We start from the raw sequence: 23745 nt of genomic DNA, 5'->3' as shown, positions 1-23745 counted from the left end.
TTAATGTGGATTGAAACGTAGAAAATTTTAGAGTTTTAGTTTGAGTGATTATCTTTACAGTGCAGACAATCCAATTAGGACAAAGTTAAGTCAAATTTAAGATTTTGCATAATTTATTTCTTTAATGCTAATGGTTTGTCAATGATTTATCGCTCGATTTCAATTCCTCTCTTCTCGATCTATCTAACGGTGTGCCAATTATGAGTAAAATTTCTCTTCTAAGGAAATAAATCATGATTTTCATCAAAGAGAGTGCTCACCGCTTCATTAGCGCACAAACACTTAGTAGCCAATTTTCTCTGAATTTTAAACAGCAAACCTAAGAAAATCATTGCTCCTTATCAATTTCCGAAAAAAAGAAAGACAAAAGATTTTTTAATTTTGCTTTGCATATCCACTTTGTTTCATGGGAGAGAAAATTAACTTGCATTTTTTGTTAAATTTTACATGAAATTTCTGCTAATATATATTTTTTTATTAATTACCTGACTCATTTCGAGATTGCTCAGTTTGGAGCTCCTCTTAAAGTCGACATCGCAGCTGCGGTTGGAGTTGAGCACGATGTCCTTTCTTGTTTCGTTATTGATGTTGCTGCTCCTCTTATTGCTCCGTCGAACGCTGCAGCGGCGGAAGCACACAAACAGCATGACTAGCACAAAGATAACGAACAGGAGCCCTCCGATCATGAATAATTCCTCCATGTACTGGCCACTCGTGATTGGCGTGTTGTACAAAATTTGACCGCAAAGGTGGCCAGTTGCGTTTGGCGGGCAGAGACACCTAAAATTTGATTAACATAACGTTATTATTGAATATTAAGTGTGAAAAATTAATTTATTTTATATTTCAAGGAGTATTTTCACTCACCTGAGAGTAAAATAAAATTGATCTCATTTATTTAATTAAAAGCTTCAATTAACTTCATTTGGGTTCACAATTTTTGTTTAAAATATACATATTTACTAAATTGAAGTTAAGACTATTGCATTTTTAGACTTAAAATTTGAGAAAAATAACATTGACTTACTTGTAAGACCCAATCTCGTTGATACATGTGGCACCATTGAGGCAGGGCGCTTGAGCACACTCGTCCAAATCCACGTTGCACAGCTCGCCGGTGAAGCCCTTGCACTTACAGATGGGTGCCGCATCGCCCTCCTCGCACACGCCGCTGTTGCGGCACGGATTGGGATTGCAGTAGTGGCCGTACTCGCAGCGCTTGCCGCTCAGCCGCGGCAGGCACTCGCAGAAGTACTCGCTACGCTCGGTGGTCAGGCAGCGTCCGCCGTGCAGGCACGGGTTCGATGCGCAAGGGTCCAGGTCCACCTCGCAACTGTTGCCTGTGAAACGCGCGTGGCAGGCGCACTTGTATGTGTTGCCCACCTCCTTGCACGTGCCGCCGTTCTGGCACGGCTGCGAACCGCACACGCCCGCCGGCAACAGAACCTGAAGCAGAAAAAATAAAAAGTAAAATAGTTTTCTACTTAAATTTATGAAAATACCGGAAAATACCAAAAAAATGGTTAGTTAATTTTTTAATCTTTATTTTTTATGCATAAATGAGTTAGTGAATTTTTTTTAAATAAATTTTGTCAATAGTTTTACCAAGTTTTCAACGATTTATTTATTTGTTGCATTTTAATTTTTTATGAAATAAAAAATGCTTTGAAAATAAAGTTTAAATCCATTTTGCCCTGCGGTTCATGAATAAGAGATTTAAAAATAGAAATACACTTTTTAGATTGTCTTCTATGTTAATGAAATCAGGTGTTAAGTTGTAGATTTGTTTAAAAATAATAATAAACAAAAATTACCTGTTCACAGTGGAACTCGACGTTGGTGAAGCGTTTGAGGGTGGCAACGAGGCTGGCGCCGCTCATGTGCAGCGGCAGCGTGACGCCGTCGATGCGAATGTCGTCCATGCAGCCGGAGAAGCCGCGCTGCACGTCCTCAAAGCCCAGGATGGACGGGTGCTGGCGCACCTCGGCGCCAAAGTACAAATCGTCGCTCTGCAGGTTGAGCACGTCGTTGATGCCGGGCGCTGAGCCGTGCGCCACGTGCTTGCCGTCGATCGTCAGGCGCGCGTTGTTGCTGTCCCGCACCAGGTGGATTTCGTGCCACTGGCTGTCGCTGATGTAGATGCTGCTCACGCGCACCAGCCCTTCACCGCTTCCCAGGTCGAAGCGGAATTGCACCACGCCGTTCACCAACTGGAACAAGAAAATAATATGCTCGTGAATTAATTACTTATACTCTTTTAAAAATAAATATATGAATTCCGTACTTAAATTTCATCAATACATCGCTGTTAATCCATAAATTATTTATATATTTAATTGACTATAAGAAATATTACCTCCAAAATATTGTAGTCAACCTTGCCGGCGGCGTACATGAGAGTGCCGGCAGGCTGCATGGTCCTGATGCGCAGGGACAGGTTCAGTCTGTCCAAGAGAGCCTTCTTCACCTGGTTTTTGTCCATTCTGTACTGAGCGTAGCTCTTGCCGCTGAAGGAAACAGGGTTGCGAGGGATGTAGCAAGCCTCGTCATGGCACTTGGAGATGTCGATTTTGCAGGTGGCCCCGGCCAAGCCCTCAGGACACTGGCAGGAGAAACCTTGAGGAGACGCGTCAGGAACGCAAACCTTGAAAGATGGACAAGGTTCCCGTGCGCACTCGTTGACGATTTTGTCACAACGATCTCCTGCAACATTTATGAAATTCGCAAATTTAACTTATTTTTTAAGTCTTGTGCTGAGAAAAATCCGGATTTTGATATTTTTCATTCAGACAGATTTGAATTGTATTTTAAACCGGAAATTTTTAAATTGTTTACTCGGACATAAATTTATTTAATAGGGATATTAAATTTAAGATTAATTAAAAAATTTGACTCACCATCATATCCTTCCTTGCACTGGCAAATGGCCTTGTGTTGATAGGCGGGAGCGACAAAGCTGCTGAGCTCGGTGTTGATCGAAATGATCTGCGTCTTGTCAAACACAATCTTGTCTGTGCACTCGCCGTACTTGCAGAAGGAGGGGGCGCACTTCTTGAAAATAATTTCGCCAATGCTGAGGCCCGTGGCCTCTTCCAGGTCGTCGATGTTGCTGTTCAGAGTCCTGTGCACCTCCTTGGCCTGCAGAAGAATACCAACTGGAGATCTGACTGCCAGGATCACGTCAAGTCCCTTGGGAGCTCGCTTCACGCGGCTTCCCTTCTGCTTGGACAACGGGGCCGTGGGCTGGAGGCTGAGGATCATCACGTCCTTTGGCTGCACCCTAAGGGTCGACCTGATGGCCTTGACAAAGTTTTTGCGGTAGCTGTACAGGAAGTCCTCTGGAGTCACGTCCAGGAATCGAATAATCACTGCTTGTTGCAAAACCTGCAATATTTTTTTAATTAAAATCATCATCAATAAAGGGTTAAAACACAAACCTCATTAGAAATGGGCTCGACGTTGATTTTGAGCAAGATGTAGGACGAGAACTTCCCGTCGGTAACGGTGACATTGACGTGGTACAAGCCCGCGTCCAAACCAGGCAAGGCCGAGATGATGCCATCGGTCGAATCGATCTCGAACAGATCGTTCGGGTTGGGAACGCTGAGCGACGGTGCAAGACCAAAGCCCAATTTGTCGTACTGATCCTGGTCCGTGGCGAACACCCTGCCCAAGCGGCCACCAGGGAATTGGTCCTGGAACGAGTTGACCCAGATGTCCAGGGGCGTGATCACCGGCGGATATTGCGACTCTTCGATCACTTTCACAGTGACGTTCGTGTCAGAGTATAGGGGAGACACGCCGTTGTCATAGACGCGGATGTGCAGCAAGTAGCTGTCCTTGACTTTGTGGCTAAATTTGGCCGCTGTTCTCAGGATGCCGTCCTGCTGCAGCATGAAATTGTTGTCTGCGTTTCCTGAACGGAATTCAAACGTATATGGTGCCCCGTTTGGCCGGTCGTCTGCGTCGGTGACAATGAATTTGAGCAGACTGTGCCCAGGTGGTCGATCCTCCTATAAATATAGGACAAAAATTCATAATTAGATATTGAAATTTTTAAAGGCAGAATTATCTTTCTGGACAACATTAAAGATTGAAATTCAATTTCCCTGGCTCGAACCTGCACTTAAGTGACCAAGCAGTAAAACGGTCACTTAAGTGCCAAAATATATTCCAACAAGAAGGCCATGAATGAATTATGCAAGGCTATCTCTGTTGGGTGTGCGTCAAGATATCATAAAAGCAACCCTCTTGCACAACTCACGTGGATAAAAGCAGAGTAGTTCATCTGAGAGAAGAGTGGAGGATTGTCGTTGGCGTCGGAGATGTCGATGTTGACCATTACCGTGCTGCTTAGCCGGATTGAACCGTGGTCCTTGGCCAGCACCTCCAGCACATAGTTTGAGATCTAGGAAAATAATTCGATGAGACCACTGTGCTGTTTTTTTTTTAAATTAACTCACCATTTCTCGATCAAGTTGGCTGGCGACAGAAATGTAACCGGTCTTTTTGTCCATCATGAACTGGCCCAGTCTGTCTCCATTTTCGATCGAGTAGCTCACTTCTCCGTTGACTCCGCTATCCAAGTCGTTTGCCACCACTTGCAGGATTTTGTCTGCGACCTGCGCGTCCTCCCTGATTCTGGCACTGTAAGACACTTGGTTGAAGATTGGAGCGTTGTCGTTGCTGTCCGTGATTGTGATGTTGATGGTGGCGTAGTTGCTCAAGGGCGGATTTCCTCCGTCTATCGCCTGGACCGTCAGGAAGTAATCTTTGGCCCTTTCGTAGTCCAAGTGGTCCGACACAATCAAGGTACCTAAATTTTATTTATTATTATAGACTCTTAATTTTTGTTTGAAGGTGTTTACTAGGGATAGGAATATTTATTTAAATTTAAAAATGTTAGGTTACCAGTTTTAGCATCCATGCTGAACTTCTTGTGCTCGTTTCCGCCGACAAGCGAGTACGAAATTTCTGCGTTGACCCCAGTGTCCTTGGAGGTGGCGAGCACCCGCACAATCTCGGAGCCAATCGGTGCAATCTCCTGCACCTTGGCGTAGTAGTTCTTGGAGACAAACTCGGGCGGATTGTCGTTGATGTCCAGAACAACCACCTTGACGACTGCAGTGGACGAGAGAGGCGGAGTGCCCTGGTCGTTTGCCTGCACCGTTAGATTGAAAATGGCCCTCTGCTCGCGGTCCAATGGCTTGGCCAGGGTGATGATGCCGCTGTCGCCAGCCATTTTGAAATGGCCCTTCGCGGAGTCAAGCAGGGCGTACTTAATCTTTCGGTTGAACCCGATGTCTCTGTCCGTGGCGTGAACCTTTGTTACCAGGGTGCCGACCTCGGTGTCCTCAGGGAGATTCACTGAATAAACCTTTGTGGAGAAAATGGGAGGGTTGTCGTTCAGGTCCGAAACGTAAATCTCGATGAGAGAGGAACACTCAAAGCCGGGCTTGTCTTGCTCCTGGACGTGCGCCTCGAGATTGTATTTCGGCTGCTCTTCTCGGTCTAGGAGCCTGTTGGTCTTCAGGTGGCCCAGAGACTTGTCTAAGTAAAATTTGTCCGCACCGTCACCAGTGAGATAGAACCGTAAGTGGGCGTTTGGCTCCTCGTCAATGTCATTGGCCAAAATCGTCATTATGAATGTGCCTGGCTGTGTTCCTTCTGACAGGAACTTCTTGTATCGGTGCCTCAGACAGTAGGGAGGATTGTCTGCGAATTTTTCAAATTTATTAGTAGGGTTGGGATTTTAAAAAGTTTTATTTGACAAAGAAAAAACACGTTTACAGCGCCATTTTTTGGTCTTAAAAAAGTGTTTTGATGGTCTTAGATAACTTTTGGCAATTTAAGACAATCTTACAATTGATCAACTACTTTGCTACATATAAAAACGGACTATTCTGTAGCACAGAGAATGTTGAAATTTCAATTCAAATGTCTCTTAAAATCAGATTTATTTATCCAATTGTTTGATTTGACTTTAAGAACTAGAACTCATAATTTTTCCGTTAATATGACTGATATGATCGTGGACAATTCGGAAATGATCTTTTGGCACAAATAATTAATTAATTCAAACTCGTATCTCACCATTTGCATCCAAGATTTCAATCGAAAGCTTCGTCTTGGCAATGTGCTCGCCGTCGGTGGCGACAATGTCCAAGACGTATCTTGGAATGGACTCTCGGTCCAAGAACTTGCTGACAAACACCTCTCCAGTGCTCCTGATAGAAAACTCTGACCTGGGATCTCCTCCAGTGATGTAGTACTGAACCGCCGACACGTCAGAGTCCAGGTCGCTGGTCTGCAGGGTCTTGATGACCGTTCCCGGAAGGGCATCTTCATTGACTGGCAATATCATTTTTTTTTTAGAAATTAAACCGAACAAATTAACTGATATGATTATCACCTGCTGCATCATAGTGGCTCTCTGAGAATACAGGAGGGTTGTCGTTGTAGTCCTTGATTTTGATGTGCACCTGAGTGAGTGCAAAATGCTTGTTGTTGCCATTGTCCGTGGCGACAACCTGGAATTTGTAATCTGATTGCTTCTCCATGTCCAGAGGGGTGAGCGTGGTGATCCAGCCGGAAAAGGGGTCCATGGTGAACACATTCGCCAGGTCGCCAATGTCCGTGTTGAACGAGTAACGGATTTCTTTGTTTTTGCTCTGATCCGCGTCGTGAGCAATCACTGTAATTTTATTGTTAGTCTAAACCCGAATAAAAAATTGCAAACAAAAATACCTCTCAAGATGGAGGTGCCCTCTTCAATGTTCTCAGCTAATTCCATAGTGTAAGGATTGCTTTCGAACTTAGGAACATTATCATTCTCATCGAGAATTTTGATGGTGACGTCCGAAACGACTGAGAGGGGAGGACTGTCCTCTGTTTCGGCCAGCACGGTGACCACGTAGGTGTCTTTTGTCTCTCTGTCCAGGCTTCCAGCCACGGTCAACAAGCCGCTGGGTGCGATGTTGAACAGAGGTTGCGGATCTTCAGTGCCGTCCATTGAGATGATGCGGAACTTGACCGGCGCACTTGTTAGCATTTTCACGGTTGAAATGACCAAACCTGTCAAATTAGCAGAGCTAGAGAAATTATTTGATTGGTGCTGAAATGGCAAACCTGGCTGCGAGTATTCTGAGATGAAGAACTTGTCGTCGCGTCTTTCGAAGGCTGGAGGCACATCTTGTGGGTTCATTATGAACACTTCCACACTGAGATCAGAATTTAGACTAGGCGTTCCTTTGTCAGTAGCTCTGACAAAGAACTGGAAGACTTCGTTTTCTGTTGGATTTTTATTTTAAATAAAATCTTCAAATATTTGAAAAATGAAATTCTCACCTTTTCCTATGACACTCTTGAGCAGGGAAATTTCTCCCGTGTGTCTATGCACGGTAAAAAGCTCGGCAACAGGAGTATTGGCAGTCTCATAAATTGAGTATTCAACCTCAGCAGCAGACCCTTCGTCTTTATCCAACGCTTTCACCTGATTTGTAGATACAATAAATAAAAATGATAGAACCAGATTGAAATGACGTACCTTCAAAATAGGCGAGCCAATAGTGAAGTTGCTAAAAATGCAGGCTCTGGCTTCTCTGAGCAAAAATGCGGGTGGATTGTCGTTTTCATCAACAACCCTAACCCTGACCTGGGCGAAGGAAGAGCGGCCACCGCCGTCCGTGGCCATCACCGGGATTTCGTAGGATTTGATTTCCTCTCTATCCAGAGGTTTCTTGGTAAAAATATCACCTAGTCACAGCGATTTTTAATTTTAATGTCTTATTTTGAAACTTGTGATTGATATGGAAAAATATAGAAATGACAAAACACTAAAAAAGTTTAAGTTTTAATTTGTTCGCGAAGAAATTTCAATTAACTCTACAGCGTTTTGTTGAAAAAGGTTGAAATTTTGTCGTCGTTTCGTAAAATATAAATTTTTAATTTTTAAAGCGTAACAATTTTATCCAGTTTTCAATTAATTCAAAGATGGATTTTTTGCAAGAAATCTCACAGAAATAAAACAGAAAACTAGTAAAATCATGTAAAAATACGCGAATATTTTGGAAAAAGTATAAAATAGTTAATATTAGTTCATGTCCTATTGGTTTAAAAAAAAATACCTTAACTTGCTGGAGTTTAGGAAAATACGGAAAATAAACAAAAAATACAATAGTATATTTCTACATTCCTTTTAAAAGATTTTCTAATTCAAATTCAAACATTATATCTATTTTATTTCATGCATGACAATTTCTTACCTGTTACTGGATTGATCTCGAAAGTGTCGCTCATCAGTTTAGAGGGAATGCTGTACTTGACGGTTCCAAACTCATTCCTATCTTTATCAGTGGCAGTGACCTGGCCTGCCGGCATTCCAGCCACCTGGTTCTCGAGGGTCTTCTCCTCGTAAATAAGTTTCGTGAACACCGGATTGTGCCTGTTGGCTGAAATGACGTCGATCTTGACACGCGCGAAGCTGGTGTAGACGCCGTCCGTGATGGAGACGTTGAGGTGGTAGGCCGGCTGCTGCGCGAAGTTCTGCATGTTGATCAGCGAGATGACGCCGGAGCGGTGGTCCATGTGGAAGATCTGCTGCTCATTGCCGCCGACAATTGAGTAGGTGAGACGCTCCTGGTCGATCGAGTCTGGGTCACTTGCCGTGACCACCGTGACAAATTGCAGTCGCTGCGCCTGCTCAGACAGGATGCACGAGTAGGACGGCTGCTCAAAGCGCGGCGGGTTGTCGTTCATGTCGACCACCGTGACCCACACGTGCGCCGTGGTGGAGAGACGCGGAATACCCGAGTCGGTGGCAACCACGATGAAGTGGTGCGCCTTGTGCTGCTCGTGGTCCAGCGAGCGCTTCAGGTAGATCGAGCCGTCCTCGGCATCGATGTGGAAGTAGTCCGTCGAGTTTTCAGAGTCCTTCTTAATTTTGTATGTTATCTTTTGATTTATGCCTGGAACATTTCGAATAGTGGTTCAAGTAATTTTAATTATTAAAAATAAATTTTAGCAATATCTATATATTAATAATTCTCGGAGTGTGAAGTTTTGTCCGGCAGGTTTTTCCAAAATAAAACATTAAAAAGAACTGGAAATAGTCCTTATATTAACTTAACCGCCATTATACCAAACCCTGAGCATTTCCTGCATCGTTCAAATATTTTAATAAAAAAAATCAGGTATTACACATTCCAAGTATTTTATGATAAAAGAGGACCTACCGGTGTCATTGTCCCTGCTGATGACCTTCAGGATCGACGTTCCAAACGGAGCTGCCTCCGACACGGAGATGTTATACGAGTCTTGAGTGAACTCCGGCGCGCAATCGTTAACATCCTCCACTCGAATGCTAGCGATGACCTCGGCGTACACGCCAGACACGCTGTCCGTCGCTCTGATTGTCAATTCGTATTGTTTTTTGTGCTCGTAATCAAGCTCATCCACAACGTAAATAGCACCTGCAAACAAATGCCGAAAAATGTTCTTAGAACCATATTTACGCCCGTGCGAAACAATGAATTTGAAATAATGTACTTACAAAAGATGCAATTGAATGAACGGAAAAAGATTTACACAAAATTTTACAAATTTGTTTAAATGCATTTAATGAATTTTTCCTTTCACACAATTTAAATTCCAGAAAAACCTCAAAAATGGATATGAAATCGTGGAGGTGAAATTAAATTCATGCATTGTGCTGCTAAGTCTATGAAAAACGTCTTTGCCTACAAACTAATAGCAAAAAATGAAATGTGTGAATTTGGCGATGAGGTGCAGATAGCTGAAAATGTGATTAACAAAATAAAATCGGTGGTTCAGTAGTGGAAGGAATATTATATTAAAAACTATCATGCCGCAAGCTAAAACATATACATGAAACACAGCAAATGTCTTGGTGCATATAGTTATTATTGGTGTAAGGAAACTATCAAAGCTGCAACATTTGTACACAAGCGCAAAACCGATTATTATGATAAAATACTCACAGGGACCATTGCTAGTGTCAGGGGCTGTAAGGACAAGGATGAAAAACTAATCAGTAAAATGGAAAAAGTTTTCAGCATTCTTCGTCACTATGAAGTTATTGAACTGAAAATAATGGCCAACACACATGCCTATGCATTCATGGTAAAAATATATGTGTGTTGATTTAAAGGCTCTCTTTTTAACCTGCGATTTGGCATTATTTAGTTTTGGAACTATGTGAGGGTTCCACCTGCGGCGGGATTTAATTAAATTTATGAACCATCACCTCAAGTAAATTTTAGGTTAACTTAATCCCAATCGTTTCCCGATGCAGGAAAATCTTTGCACTCACCAGTGTTGAAGTCAAGAGCAAACTCCTCAAAATCATTGCCTTTTTCGATGGTGTAAATGAGCTTTCGGCCCATGGGCGACTCGGCTTGGATGTTGAGGCTTAAAGGCGACAACACTTCAATGTTTTCCAGAACAGTGTCTGTGTAAAATTGCTTGTCAAACACAGGCATGGAGTGGTCAATCACTTTTATATGCAGAGGCACTTCAGTAGAACAAGGTGTGATTCCTAAAAATACAGAAATTAAAGATACGTCTCTGATCAGAGTTCAAAATTTTACCATTGTCGTAAGCTCCGATTATGAGTTCGTATTCTCTGTTGTGGCCCTCCAGATTTTGTTTCAAAGTGATTTCTCCTGTTGCTCGGTTGACATTGAAGAGTTCGCCGTGGCCTTTGTGCAGCTCATAGCGCACCTTGCCATTTTCGTCTTTGTCCATGTCCACTGCTTGGACCTGGAGGGAAACTTTTAGTGATACACAAATAAATATAATATAAAATTACCTTGTAAACACTTGATCCTTTTGTAGCATCAACAGGAACGACAGCATAGTATGGGAGGTTGACAAACATCGGGCAATTGTCGTTCATGTCGAAAATCGTTACATTCACAATGACATGCGCGACTCGAGGACGATCAGCTCGGTTTTCATCGCTTCTAGCCTGATTTTTAAATATTAATATCAATACAAATAATAGGAAAGAGGAATATACCTCAACAATCAACTCGTAATTGTCCTTTTCTTCTCGATCAAACCTCTTTCCAGTCGTTTTGATTGCACCTGACGTAGGCCCGATCGAAAACATGTCCGTGGGATTGAGGATTTTGAACACCAGGTGCTCGTTGAGAGCGCTTCCCAGGACGTTGACGACGGCCACGTCTGTGATTTTCGTTGAGTTTTCAGTGATCGAGCCTTCGTAAATTGGTTTCTGGAACGCCAGTCCCGAGTTCTCGGACTCGCCTACACGGACATTGACGTGCGCGACTGTGCTGAAGGTGCCGTCGGACACTCGCAAGTGGAGTTTGTAGAAAGGCAGCATGTTGGTCGTTTTCGCCACAGTAATTATGCCGTTGTTTTCTCCAACGGCGAATGCGTTGCCTAAAATTTAAAAAATACTCGCATTGAAAATTAAAAACTTAAGCTTTTCTTGTCAGTAAAATGCAATATTTTTCAATTACGGTTTTTGGTCAGATATACAATAAAAATTCGAATTTGCTGCAAATTTTATAGTATTTAATTTCTTGATACAAGAACCCGCGATGAAAACTTCGCATAAACTGAGCTTCTTTTAATATTTAATTTAGAAATTAAAAAAACCCCTTACTGAAAATTACAGAACATTAATTTTTTTAAAAAGATCCAAAAAGTATGTATGATACAGTTAGAAAATTCTTTTCTTTTAAATTTGTCAAAATAAAAGATACTCTCATGGTTTTCTCTTTGCTCAAATATCTCCCACTCCCTTTTGTCACTGCGAAAAATGCCCCTACAATGCGAGCCAACGGGCGGAGGATTTATAGGTTGAATAAATTTAATCGTTTTATTTACAAAGTGAAGAAAAATATAACCACTTTGCCTTCTTGTTTTATTCAGATTTAACACGTTTAGCCAACTCAGCAGAATTAATTTAGAAACCTGAACTCATCTACGTGAAAAACAGTATTAAATTTGTACTCACCAGTGTTGCCCTCGATGATGTCGTATCTGAGGGACGTCTTTTCAGCAGAATCCGGATCGGTGGCTTTGATCCTGAGGACGGCAACATCCTGGTAGGTGGGGAGGAGCAATGTGGCGTTGTAGGTGGACTCCTCAAACACCGGCGGGCAGTCGTTGACGTCCAGCACGGCAATGCGTACCTCGGCCATGCCTTCAGAGGAGAGCCGCGGTTTGCCGAGGTCCGACACGCGCACGTGGAAGGTGAAATGCTGCATCTGCTCGTAGTCGAACGCCCTGACCGTCCTGATGGCGCCGGTGCTGGGGTCGACGCGGAAAAAGTACCTGGGCACCGCTTCCACGATGTCGTAATGCAGCTGCGCGTTCATTTCAGAGTCGCGATCCGACGCCTTGATCACCAAGGGGCTACTGTTGTTGGTCAGCACCAGGGCACCGATCTCGGCCGTCTCGCTCACAGAGCCAACGAACAGGTTTTGTGTGAACACGGGCGCATTGTCGTTTTGGTCCAGAACGTGCACCGTCACTTGGCAGTAAGCTTTAACGCCAGCCTAATTTTTGTGTGGGGAAAAAACCGCGTTAGTTTTTTTTTCAATTGTCCTCGAGAAAGAGGATCCATAATAATTTAATAAAAATTTAATTTCAAATTAAAATAATATAGTTATAAACTTTTGAAATATTTCAGTGGGGGAGACCCATTATTTGATTCATCTAATAAAGGAGAATATATTCCAAAAATTGTCATAATTGACCATAAATTGGAATTTTATTTTAATTTTTAAAATTTTCAAAACCCCCCGTAACGTTAGAATTTTTGTACAAATGTAAGCGTTGTATGTTTAATGCAAAATTTACTCTTAAACTACGATATATTTGAATATTTTACGATAAATGACTCACCATATTGGTTGCCTCGACCGTGATATTGTAGAATTTGTTCTTTTCGTAGTCGAGGGGCTTCTTGGTCACGACGATGCCGGTGCTGGGATTAACGAAGAACATGTCGTTCGCGTTTCCGTCTACAATCTCGAAAATCAAACTAGAAGTGCTTCTAGCGTTCAGATGAATCACGAAAGTGCCTCGTGGCAGGTTCTCGAAAATCTCAGCAGCGTAGTCTTTTTTCAAAAACCTGCGGATAAATAGCAAAAACATTAATTTACCTAAATTTTATTGTCAATTTTACTCTTACTTTGGTGGAGCATTGTCGGCCATGGTAACCATGATATGAACACGCAGGGTTGAAGAGAGCGATGGAGAGCCTCCATCAGAGGCTTTGATCGTCAGCATGTATTCCTTGTTGGAGTTCATGTCCAGGTCTCTAGCCACCATGATAGCCCCTGTTTCTTGGTCCATGGAAAAAGCATTGCCAACATTGCCTGCAAATGTAAAAAAGAATAATATTAAAATTCCAATTCTACCTGAAAAGGAATCGATGGAACAAAGACAACACCAGTAGAATATTTTTAAGATGTTATAAAATTGAATGTAAATCTCTAAATGGAATGAGATATTTAGCAAGATGGTAAGGTTTGTATTTAAATACTTATTTTAATACTGGCTGTAAAATCTTGGAAAGTTCTCTCATTTTCGTATTAAACAACTCGAAATAAACGTTTTCAGCTAAAAACTTTGTAATCCAATCTCACCAGAGGTGATAGCGTAGGAGATTTTAGCGTTTTCCCCCTTGTCCATATCGATTGCTGACACTTCCGCCACCCTCGATCCGATTCCGGCCGTTTCGAACACCTTGGCCTGGAGAAGACCTTCGCTGAAGACGGGAGCGTGGTCGTTGTGGTCGTGAACCATTACTCTGATCTGCGCATAGTTTCTCTTGGCCGGCGTTCCTTGGTCCTTGACCATCACGACCAGGAGGTGCTCGTCGATCGTCTCCCTGTCCAGCTTCTCGCTGAGGGAAACTACACCCGAGACTGAGTCGATTTTGAAAATCCGCAGGGACGCGTTGCAGCGGGCTGTGTGCAGGCTGAAGAAGACCCTCTTGTCTTCGTCTAGGTCTGTGGCGCTCAGCTGCAGGATTTTCGTGCCTACCTCCATGTTTTCCGAGATTTCGATGTTATAGACGGACTCCAAAAACTGCGGACGGTGGTCGTTCATGTCCAAAACGGTCACCAACATCTGAGGGAGAACCATGGCTTGGTAAATTGGGAAATTTCTTAGTCCTTGGAGTCACCAAAATTAAATTGCGATTTTCTGGTACTTTTTAAAATGTCATTTCAGACGGTATTTATTGGTGAATGACTGCTAACCATTTTTAAACGGTCGAGGTCAAAATGCAATTTTATACGGCGAGTAATGCCGCATTTCTACCATAGTTGCTGTAAAAACTACATTTTCCTTTGAATTTGCAGATAAAAAGAGCAATTTTAAAAGCAATTTGGCAGCTAATGTTGCAGAGGTAGAGGGTAATTTGCAGGAAAATGAGGGACGAATTGCACTAACCTGAGCGTAAGTCATGTGAACTCCATCCGTGATGCTAATGTTGAGCTTGTATTCTTTCTGCGTCTCCCAATCGAGCTGTTTGGCGAGCAGAATGTTCCCCTCGCACCGACCGATGAAAAACTCATTTCTGTCGTTCCCATCTGCGACGCATAAAAAAGTCATTTCAGCCTCTCGCCCGGTTGCAATTACGGCGGCCACATCAAATTATGTTTTATTTTTAGCTTGCTAAAGGATTTTTCATAATTGTCCAGATTCAGAAAAAATTCCTGGATCGCCTTGTTCTTGAATGGAAATTTAAATTTCTTCTCTGATCCTGTTCCGATAACTAAGTTTCTATAATTTTTCTCCTATTTATATTTTAAAATGAGCCCAATTTACTGGGCAAGCAAACCAGTCATCGGCTGCACAAAATTTCGTGCCTGAGACTATATAGTAAAATTGATTGAGAAAATAAAATTCACTAATTGGAATATTTTTTTGCGAAAAAATAAATACTTTAACTGCGATACAATGCGTAAAAGGAAAATTAATCTTGGAAACAGAGACTCCCGACTAATACAGTAAAAATACAAAAGATTCGTTTCGCAAGTGTAGCCTAAATGGAAAAAATCGAGACAATCAGTATCAAATTTACCTCCATATCATTTTCAAGCTCATAAGCAGATTTTATAATGAGTTTAAAAAGGAAACAAATGTCGAAAAGAAAAGTAAAATGGAGGGATTGAAATAAAAATAAAGATTTTAGGAGTTAAGGTTCTTAAAAAATCCTGTTTCGTCCTGTTCTTGTTAAAAATTTCTCCTCTTTCCAGAAATAAAGGGAAAAGAACATGCAAACTCACCGATGATTTGGTACCACAAATGGTCTCCATCCTTATCTTCCGCCTCGATGGATCCGACCAGGAAGCTGGGCTTGTCACTTTCAGTCACCGTCACCTGCTGGCTGACGGTGCGCACCGACGGGGGGTTGGCCGACTCCTCTGGCACCTTCACTACCTGCAGATGAACCTGCTGCGTCTGGCTGCGGCGCGGGTGACCGTGGTCCGTCGCCCTGACCTGCAGAGAGTGACCGACAAGGTTAATTTGCTGCGAATTATTCAAATCCTGCCGAGAAGCCTACCCATAGATCGAATTCCTGTCCGGCTTGCAGGCTGCGCTCGACGTAAATCTCGCCTGTCTGCGGGTGAATTCTAAATTTGCCTTTGCCCTTGCCGGACTTGATGCTGTATTCGATCGCTCCATTTTTTCCAGCGTCGCCGTCGTAGGCAAGCACCTGTTTTTGATACACGTGAATACAAATTTATTTTCTGCTCGTTCAGCGCTGACCGCCATCAACTTATTCTAAATTTACTAGAGTAAATGTTTTTTACGTCCACCAAACATAACAAGTCTTTTTATTACTCGAAGGGCGCCTCGAAGAAAAAAAACTGCGTTACGTAAAAGGAAAGGAATGCCAGAAGAAAAGCACCCGCTCGCCATCGCCATAAAATCAAAGCGGCGCATGCAAAACAAAAATATGTATACATGTGTACGTTGGTTGGAAATAGAGTGCGTAGCAATTCTCTCACGTTTAGAAATATTTTTTCTTTCTCTCTCGGAGAAGTGTTTGTGCAGTTGGAGTGCACGTGCAGCGGCGGTTTTAAAATAATGTTTTTTATTTGTGTCAAGCGCCGAGGCAGGAATGCAAAACATGCGGCATTGTGAACCAGATGAAAAAGAAAGAAACCCGAAATAATAAAAAGGATACCAACACTCTAGGAAGAGAAGCAAAGAGTAGGAGACGGGGTAGAAGCAAGAATCCGCACACACACACAGACACCTTCGCCAGCGATAAAATGTACAAGAAACGAGGGAGGGACAAGCGTGTGTTTTTGGCAGGGCAAAGCAAATTTTCTTACCCTCAGTATGTTATCTCCGACCAAGGAGTCTGGAGAGTAAGATTCCCATGGTCCCTCCTCAAGATATTTATCAACCACTGCGATATCTACAGTGCCCTCTGTGTCGTCATTCTGCGCAAAAGATGCAAAAACTTGAGCCTCGGACACATTTCTTGCCGAGCAACAGGGCAAATCATTCCATCTGCATATTTTTTTATTTCTATCTTTCTTTCGGGGGAGGGGGGCATGTTCCGCAAACGGCTCTCCGGGGAGCTTGCAAGCAGCGAAAATCCCCACAAAAAAGCGGCAGCTCTCGATTCAATCACCCTGAACAGAAGTTCGCTGAACGTCACAACAATTGCCAAAGTTTTTTGTACACACAAGCACACCGAGTGGGCACATAGATTGATGAGAATATGGATTGGGATTATTTTTCCTCGAGCAACAAGCTGATGCTGGAGTTTTCTTAAAAAGGACGTGAACAGGGAAAATTATGGTGATAAAAATAATTTTAGATATCATGACGTCAATGCTGAGCCGATGTTTCCATTGTTCACGTCCTCTCGATAATTGTTTGTTTGAAAGAATTTAAAAGATATGAATGAGATGATTATATTACAAGATTAAATTCCTCGAATCCAATTAAGTGCTGTGCAAATTACGGAGTTATTGTTGATATGAATGAAGTTTCCTCGTTGGGGACATTCGATTCCATGCACAAAGCAGTTCGAGAAATTTCTGTTCAGTGTTGCGCTGTTTGCAATAATCGCGTTCCATTCAATGCAAAAGAGCCCCTGCAGAAGCAAAGTCGAAACGGTCGGAAGGAAGAAAAGCATTTCCTTAATATGTACAGCAAGGGTTTGCAGTTTTGTCCGTCTGGTTTTTCTAATGGGTTGTTTCTCCCAAAAAACAGTAGGAAAAGTCAAAAATAAATTTTTCTTAACCAAAATTCCCTTGCAAAACAATCAAAATATGTAAATTTTGTAGCTAGGGAAATTGGTTTATGTTAAATTTGCAGTTATTCAAACTCAAAATCGATGGTTGAAACTGTGAATAAAATAGTTGAATGGCATCATCAGTAAAATCACTAAAATGTTGAAAAGTGAAGAATAGAAAATTTGTTTTTGAAAATCATATTTGATACAAACACGTCATTGAAATTTTAGCAGGAAATTTGGAAGTGGGAACCAACAGTTTAAAAGTGATCTCTTGATTAAACGCTTTTAAATGGTTTTAAGCGTCTTAATGTCTGCAAGAGATACCAAAATTATAAATTTTAGCGAAACGACAATGTTTTCAAGCTTTCCCAATAAAAGAAAATTGGAAATTCTTGTTTTTAAATAAGTCCAAAACTGCTTTAAAAAAGAAAAAAACTAACAGTCTTTTGGTCTACTGTCTATTCTTTTGCCTTTTCAAGTCCCAAATGTGTTTTAAATAAATTCGTCACGCAATGACCGGCCGTGTGTCTTCTTTTGGGCATCAAACGGATTTATCCAATTTGACTAAAAGGGGACGCAGAGTGAAGCCGCCGTCTGTCGAATAAAATTTACCTGGAATACGCTGCTCTCAGTGAGCGCCGGAATTTTGACCTTGATGTACTTTTCCCTGAACTGCGGGGCGTGGTCGTTCTCGTCCTCAACCTTCACCACCACGCGGGTCGTGGAGAACAGCGGCGGTGTGCCCTGATCGCTGACGGTCACCTGCGAACAAAAAGCAAACAAAATGAGCATCTATGCAACTGGCGCGACGCCAACGTTGCGCGCATTGCATACGTCTCCCCTGGCAGGAGAGCAGAGCAAAAAATTGAGATAGGAGGAAACGTAAAGAGCGGATCACTCCCTCGATAATTCTGATTGTTTCGCGAGTGGAGGAGCAAACGGCGAGAGTGGAAAATTGGTGCAGTGCTTATCTCGACGGCACTAACAGTCAATTTGGACTCGGGCGAAACGAGCCGCTCTTTGTTTCGTTTGGGCGGCGCGCTTCACTATTCTGGCTGATTGATTCTTTTGCATCTGCAGCCAAGGATAGTGGTTATTGGCAGCAGCCTTTGTACAAGTTTGTTTTTATGTCTTTCGTTTGCATTTTATTGAAACGATCGCTTCGACTCTTTTATTTTGTGTACATTCGCCATCATTATACAGCGAAAAGGTCGATTCCTTTGGCATTATTTGTTCGCTTGAACTTTCTTTTGCATCGTTTAAACACGCTGACCTAAAATACATACGTTGAATGAAGTTTTCCGATAAATACTGCCAGGGTTGCGAATTTTAGACGGTGTGTTCAGGGGGAAAAATTAAATTTTACATATTTATCTAAGCGATATACAAGTCAATAATATCACAATTTCAGGGTATTAAATAAAAACAATAATTTGATTTTGGCCTCTTCTTAGAATTAACAGATTTAAAAAAGTAACACTTTCAGAACTTTTAATTAATTGAAAAATTGCCTGAAAAATATGATTTCTTAATGAAACTCTTAATATGGTAGTCAATTTTCCGTTTTTAATGTGTTTTTCGGTGTCATGTGTGGCTCAAAGGTCTTAAAATGACAGATTTGTGCGTCCTGTAAGTAGAGCAGTCTCGAATTTCCAGCCCTTTTATATGATCATTATATATTTTCCATCAATCGTTTTATTAGTTGATTTTAATCATGTTTGCCTGCCAACAATATTCCGTGCACGATGAGGCTTTAATAAAAATCAGAGCAATATGTGTCGAGACACTCATAATGTCAACAATGTGGTGGAGCACTTGAGTGGGTGAACACTCCACACAGCCATATGGAGATGGAGCGCGCACATATATGAAATATCGATAAAATGCTATTTGACCTAGTTGCAGGAGATTCTCTCTAGTTTGCAAATGGCAATTTATTGAGCTGAAAATCAAAACCGATTTGACGGTGATTAATCGCGGATCCTTGTCCGAAACACTGGTCGCCGAGAAAGCACTTCTTCCGAGTCGTGCCCGGCAGCGCGTGCGTTTTTTCGCCCAGCCGCTGCTAAACTTAATGAACAATTAATGACCGTCGTCTGCGATTTTTGTCTGCTGGCGCTGATTAATGGTGGCGCACGCAACGCACGTCGTCTTTAAATGCGCAATCAACGACGGTGAGTGCAGTACCAGCCCTAAAAAAGCTGTTCAACATCTCTGAATAACGCAACAATGCTTTTTTGCGCGTTTAACCGGAGCAAGATTCATTCCTCGCCATCTCCAGAGACGGGGGAATGCGCAAAAAAGTGAACGAGCGAGCGAGCGAGCGTGGGCTCTTTCTTTCCTCCGGCCGGAATATGAAGAGGGGCGTTAAAATTTTATCTCTCACGGCAAACGCTATTTAATATGGGCACCGAGCGGGTTGGCTCTTTTTAAAAATATTACACATCCGCGCCCGCGCTATTTTGCTCACGGGAATCGCAACGGCCGCGCTAATGAAGCAACTCCGTCAGCCGTAATTTTGATGGTGCTGCACTTTTGCCCTCGGAGGATGTGTTGAAAGCCACCACCCTTCGCGCGGACGATTAGCGGGCCGCTTTGTATGACTTTTATATAACATCCCGACGCGATCTAATTAAAGCGATGCTGCCGAAATTAATTTCGCCACCGCATGATGGATGGTGGTAAAAAATTTGACGTATACTTGCAGTATAAGCGGTTGCACAGTGTAATTGAACGAACACCGTCTCCGCAAAAACCGCCAGATTTATCGATTCGGGGTGTTCAATTTGCAACTTGAGCGCCAATGCCTATAAAGCGAAATTGCGAAACCATACAAATTGCGCTTTAATCATACGCCTACTTAATTTCGGTTAGTTAATCAAAGCTTCGAATTCGGAAATAAGCCCCATTCAAAGAGCGCCAAATCGATAGCATACCCTCGTCAAACCAGATGGAATACGTGGATAGCTGATTTATAATTTCATTTTGTATTTATTGTGGGGATTAACGGTCAAACTTGTTGGTGAATCATATTTAAATTGCAATGGGCGAGTTTCGTGTAATCGGATATCGGATTAACTAATTTTTTTGTCATAAATACGTGACCATTCCAATAATTAAATGTCAATTTGGGATTTGGAGAACAGAATTTTTGGTATTGGTGTGGTGCCCGGATTAATAAATTATTTGATGGTACAAATAAAGCTAGAATCCATATTCTTCTAGAACGTTGACAGTTGCAATGCAAACTTCAGACTTTAATTAATAACTGTATATTTTAAGCAAACAGCAATCTTTTAATTAATTGGTAGCTTCGATTGTGAGACAATCTGCGGTTGGAAATATTTTATTGGTCTGGAAAATTCACTATCAATTGAATATCCACTTGAACGCCCGATCTTGTTCACCGTAGTTGAAGAAAGATGAAGTTTGTTACGTCAAAAGCAAATCAAGCACCACTGAAGTTTAAGCGTTTCACGAGTTTAAAAAGTTGATCAGGTTTCGATCAAACGTGCCGTAATTCAGCAGGAAATAATTGTAGTGATCACGTAGGATGGAAATATCAGATAGGAATGCAATTTAAACTCTCTCGAGATTTCTTCATCGGAAAATAAAGAAAGAAGCGCTTCTGTTCACGCCTTTCTCTGGGATTTCTTTTCTGATTTCTATCCTCCCTTCGCAATAACCATCAACAACAATTTTCCAAAGTCGACACCAACATGGTGCACGACAAAGGAGTCGATAAACCGTCAGCAGTGCGAGTTTCTCGTTCTCGCACGCTGCACAAATCGTCCGGTTTGATTGCAGACATAAAACTGCGAATAAAGTCGATTCGGCATCCGCTTTGCACCCCATTCACCGCGGGGTCGCTCGCTATCAGCATATTTCAGCCTGCCACAAAGCTTTTCCGCAGTGACCATGTGCACTGGCAGAGCGCGACGGACGGGCAGAAAGCAGAGTCAGACTAGCGCGCTGTCTATCGCCGCCGGGTCCAGCATTTATGGCATGCTCGATCACCCTTGCCGTGTGTGTAATACACCTGCGCCCGGCTGCTGCTAGGAAAGCGATTCCTCGCAGGCAACCTTTCCGTCCCCCTCTTCATTTTTCCGCCCTCTCTCTTTCTCGAGGGTGTTACTCGAGAGCAAACGCGGCGGCACCTGCCTTGCAAAAAGCGCCCACCAACAGCAAGCAGCAAGCACTATGCCGCTCTCCAACTGCATTAACCTAAGTGAGAGATATGAAACTCCCAGGCACTCCAATCATCCGTTATGGACCCGACGCTGCCGCCGCCGACACCGAGCACCACCCCGAAACCACCTCTCGATTTTTTGCGGTGAGAAACGCGGTGTTGCTTTTCAAGCACTTCGCCCCCGGGTAATTTGTTATACGGGCGGATTATCGGGGTTAGGAAAAAATTGAAGTGTGCTCGAGGAATCAATTTTCGACCGACTGCTTTTTTGGAAATGACTAGGGGAGAATAAAGCTGGCGTGATTTTCAGGATTTTCAGGCCGTAAAGAACGTGTAAAAAGAGTGAATATTTGCACATTTGAAATCATAAAAATTCTTGTTTCATCGCGTCATAACAGTTTAAAATTGTTGCATGCAAGAAAAATTTAATTGATTTAAAAAACTTAAGGGTTAAATTAGTTAAAATTTCAATTTCAATGTTACTGTGATTTAAGCAGTCTCAAAAATGGATTTTCCAAATTTTATCTGTTCAGCTTTATCTTAATTAAATTATTTCAATCTTTTTACGGAGTCAATCGGCCACGTGCTGATGATAAAATCTTTTAGCTTCAAACATTAAATTATTCCATCCGATTGTTGGCTAAATATCAACTCATTCATATCGTACCTTCCGATAAAATTAAATTTTCCGTCTAGCTAGACTCAAGTATGCATTTCAGTTGAACAATCAAACTGACAACCCAGTGAAGTTGGAATGAATGTGCGTATGCTAATGAGGACAACCGCAAGCTATGCACACTAGGCTTAGAATCCGAGCCGATGTTAACTTTTTAAACCGTCGAGTGAATATATATTCTGCGCAGCGACTCATCAGCGGCAGGAGTTGGATTTCAATCAGCGCGTCGGTGTCGGATTACGCTACGCGCGGCCTGATCATTCATGAAAGCGTTGCCGACCGACTAACTCACTCACTCGCGCAGAACTTCTTCCGTTCACGCCGCAAAAATGGCCGGCTCGTCGACCGTAATCACGATCAAGTTTAATTAGCTCGTTGCACGCGGCTGTTGTCATCTCCTCAGGAGTTTATGCGCAGCGCCGAGCTGATGAATTTGTAATTGCATCCCTCGAACAAGTTGTGCATGGCCTGCAGTGTATATTTTCCGAGTTAAAGTGGCAAAATTCTGTGAAAACCTTTTTTTATCTCTATGCCTACAACATTCTCTGATAATTGGGTACTAGAGGAAATTTCCCCATAGTGCCGTTTAAATTTCCGAGAAAATCGGCTTCAAAGTTTCCATGCTAATGAAGCGGTAAGCACCCTTTCCCTATTGCAAATCAAGATATATTTCACCAGAAGGACAATTTACTTCATCATTCGCATACCATTGGTTAGATCGCAACCAGAGGAATCGGATTCAAGCAAAAAACCGTTAAACATTTCGGTAAATTTGGCAAAGCCTAATATTTTATTGTTACTCGGTCATTACTCGATTATTGCAGATCCCACAAAATAATAGATTCATAATGGACCACTACTTGCTAAATACGACAAATATCCACTTTTTAAAGTTGTTCATTTTTATAAAAAAATAATCTACAACTCAGCGTGTAGATGGTGTTGTGTCTCGGCAGCGGTGGCGAGAAATGAGAAAAGTTTCGCATTTGCATAAAGAGCAGCTCACTAGCAGTAAGGTGGAGCTAAGTGCAAAAAAGTTGCCGCGCGGCGACCGAATTTATAAGCCGGCCGGTTTTAGGCTTAATGGTGGTGCCGCCGCCGCCGCCGAGCGAGCAACGGATGGAAAATGGAAGAAGCTGCGGTGCGGAATCTGCAAACGCGCGTTGTTTTCCTTTATTTTGCTTCTCTTCACTCGGCGGGCGGCTCTTTCGGAAATGAATGAACAACGCTCGCAAGATCGACTGAAAGCAAATTCTGCCGCGACCTCAGCCGCCCGTCCAAGTGTGCTCCGCCGTTTCTTGGCACATTCCTCGCATAATATTATACCGTCGTCTTTCGTCGCAGAGATGAAAATATAAAGAGGATGCAGATTAACTGAGCGTCTCTCCGTTTATATATATTCATGAAGTTCTTTTTTTTTCGATAGCAGTTCCGTACAATAAGAGATTTATAGAGAATGATCTGCAGATTAAATAAACAACGCTTCCCGCTAAGAGGATTTATAAGGCGGTCTCCATCTCGCGAATTAACTTTTAATAGCGTCTGCGACGAGCGCTTTTTTGCAAACTTTTACGACGAAATGGCAAAGTGTACCAGCGAGAAAATTAGCCTGCT

General features: G+C 42.4%; 1 protein-coding gene across 6 annotated transcripts in view; it reads right to left on the bottom strand.

Annotated features, from left to right (window-relative positions):
• The window catches only part of kug (kugelei), a 153602-nt gene that overhangs the window by 4684 nt on the left and 125173 nt on the right, over positions 1 to 23745 (bottom strand). For 3 of the 6 annotated variants that reach the window (XM_065489572.1, XM_065489571.1, XM_065489575.1), the window contains exons 7-37: positions 17879 to 18028; positions 16350 to 16460; positions 15572 to 15724; positions 15294 to 15507; positions 14455 to 14594; positions 13644 to 14130; positions 13187 to 13373; positions 12898 to 13126; positions 12005 to 12548; positions 11039 to 11424; positions 10829 to 10987; positions 10608 to 10779; positions 10331 to 10555; positions 9999 to 10022; positions 9234 to 9470; positions 8265 to 8966; positions 7547 to 7755; positions 7348 to 7492; positions 7129 to 7290; positions 6748 to 7074; positions 6413 to 6694; positions 6094 to 6351; positions 4912 to 5715; positions 4464 to 4816; positions 4265 to 4408; positions 3438 to 4013; positions 2898 to 3384; positions 2357 to 2703; positions 1815 to 2210; positions 1028 to 1446; positions 486 to 780 (exon numbers count right to left, since the gene is read on the bottom strand). In XM_065489572.1, coding sequence (XP_065345644.1) covers positions 486 to 780; positions 1028 to 1446; positions 1815 to 2210; positions 2357 to 2703; positions 2898 to 3384; positions 3438 to 4013; positions 4265 to 4408; positions 4464 to 4816; positions 4912 to 5715; positions 6094 to 6351; positions 6413 to 6694; positions 6748 to 7074; positions 7129 to 7290; positions 7348 to 7492; positions 7547 to 7755; positions 8265 to 8966; positions 9234 to 9470; positions 9999 to 10022; positions 10331 to 10555; positions 10608 to 10779; positions 10829 to 10987; positions 11039 to 11424; positions 12005 to 12548; positions 12898 to 13126; positions 13187 to 13373; positions 13644 to 14130; positions 14455 to 14594; positions 15294 to 15507; positions 15572 to 15724; positions 16350 to 16460; positions 17879 to 18028 — 9324 coding nt within the window. The remainder of the gene's footprint in view (positions 1 to 485; positions 781 to 1027; positions 1447 to 1814; positions 2211 to 2356; positions 2704 to 2897; positions 3385 to 3437; positions 4014 to 4264; positions 4409 to 4463; positions 4817 to 4911; positions 5716 to 6093; positions 6352 to 6412; positions 6695 to 6747; positions 7075 to 7128; positions 7291 to 7347; positions 7493 to 7546; positions 7756 to 8264; positions 8967 to 9233; positions 9471 to 9998; positions 10023 to 10330; positions 10556 to 10607; positions 10780 to 10828; positions 10988 to 11038; positions 11425 to 12004; positions 12549 to 12897; positions 13127 to 13186; positions 13374 to 13643; positions 14131 to 14454; positions 14595 to 15293; positions 15508 to 15571; positions 15725 to 16349; positions 16461 to 17878; positions 18029 to 23745) is intronic. The other 3 variants (XM_065489573.1, XM_065489574.1, XM_065489576.1) reach the window with 3 other exon arrangements.

Source organism: Cloeon dipterum, chromosome 4, assembly GCF_949628265.1.
Source record: "Cloeon dipterum chromosome 4, ieCloDipt1.1, whole genome shotgun sequence".
NCBI classification, from domain to species: domain Eukaryota; kingdom Metazoa; phylum Arthropoda; class Insecta; order Ephemeroptera; family Baetidae; genus Cloeon; species Cloeon dipterum.
The sequence above is the reverse complement of the archived record's forward strand: the minus strand, read 5'-3'. Positions and strand labels throughout refer to the sequence as shown.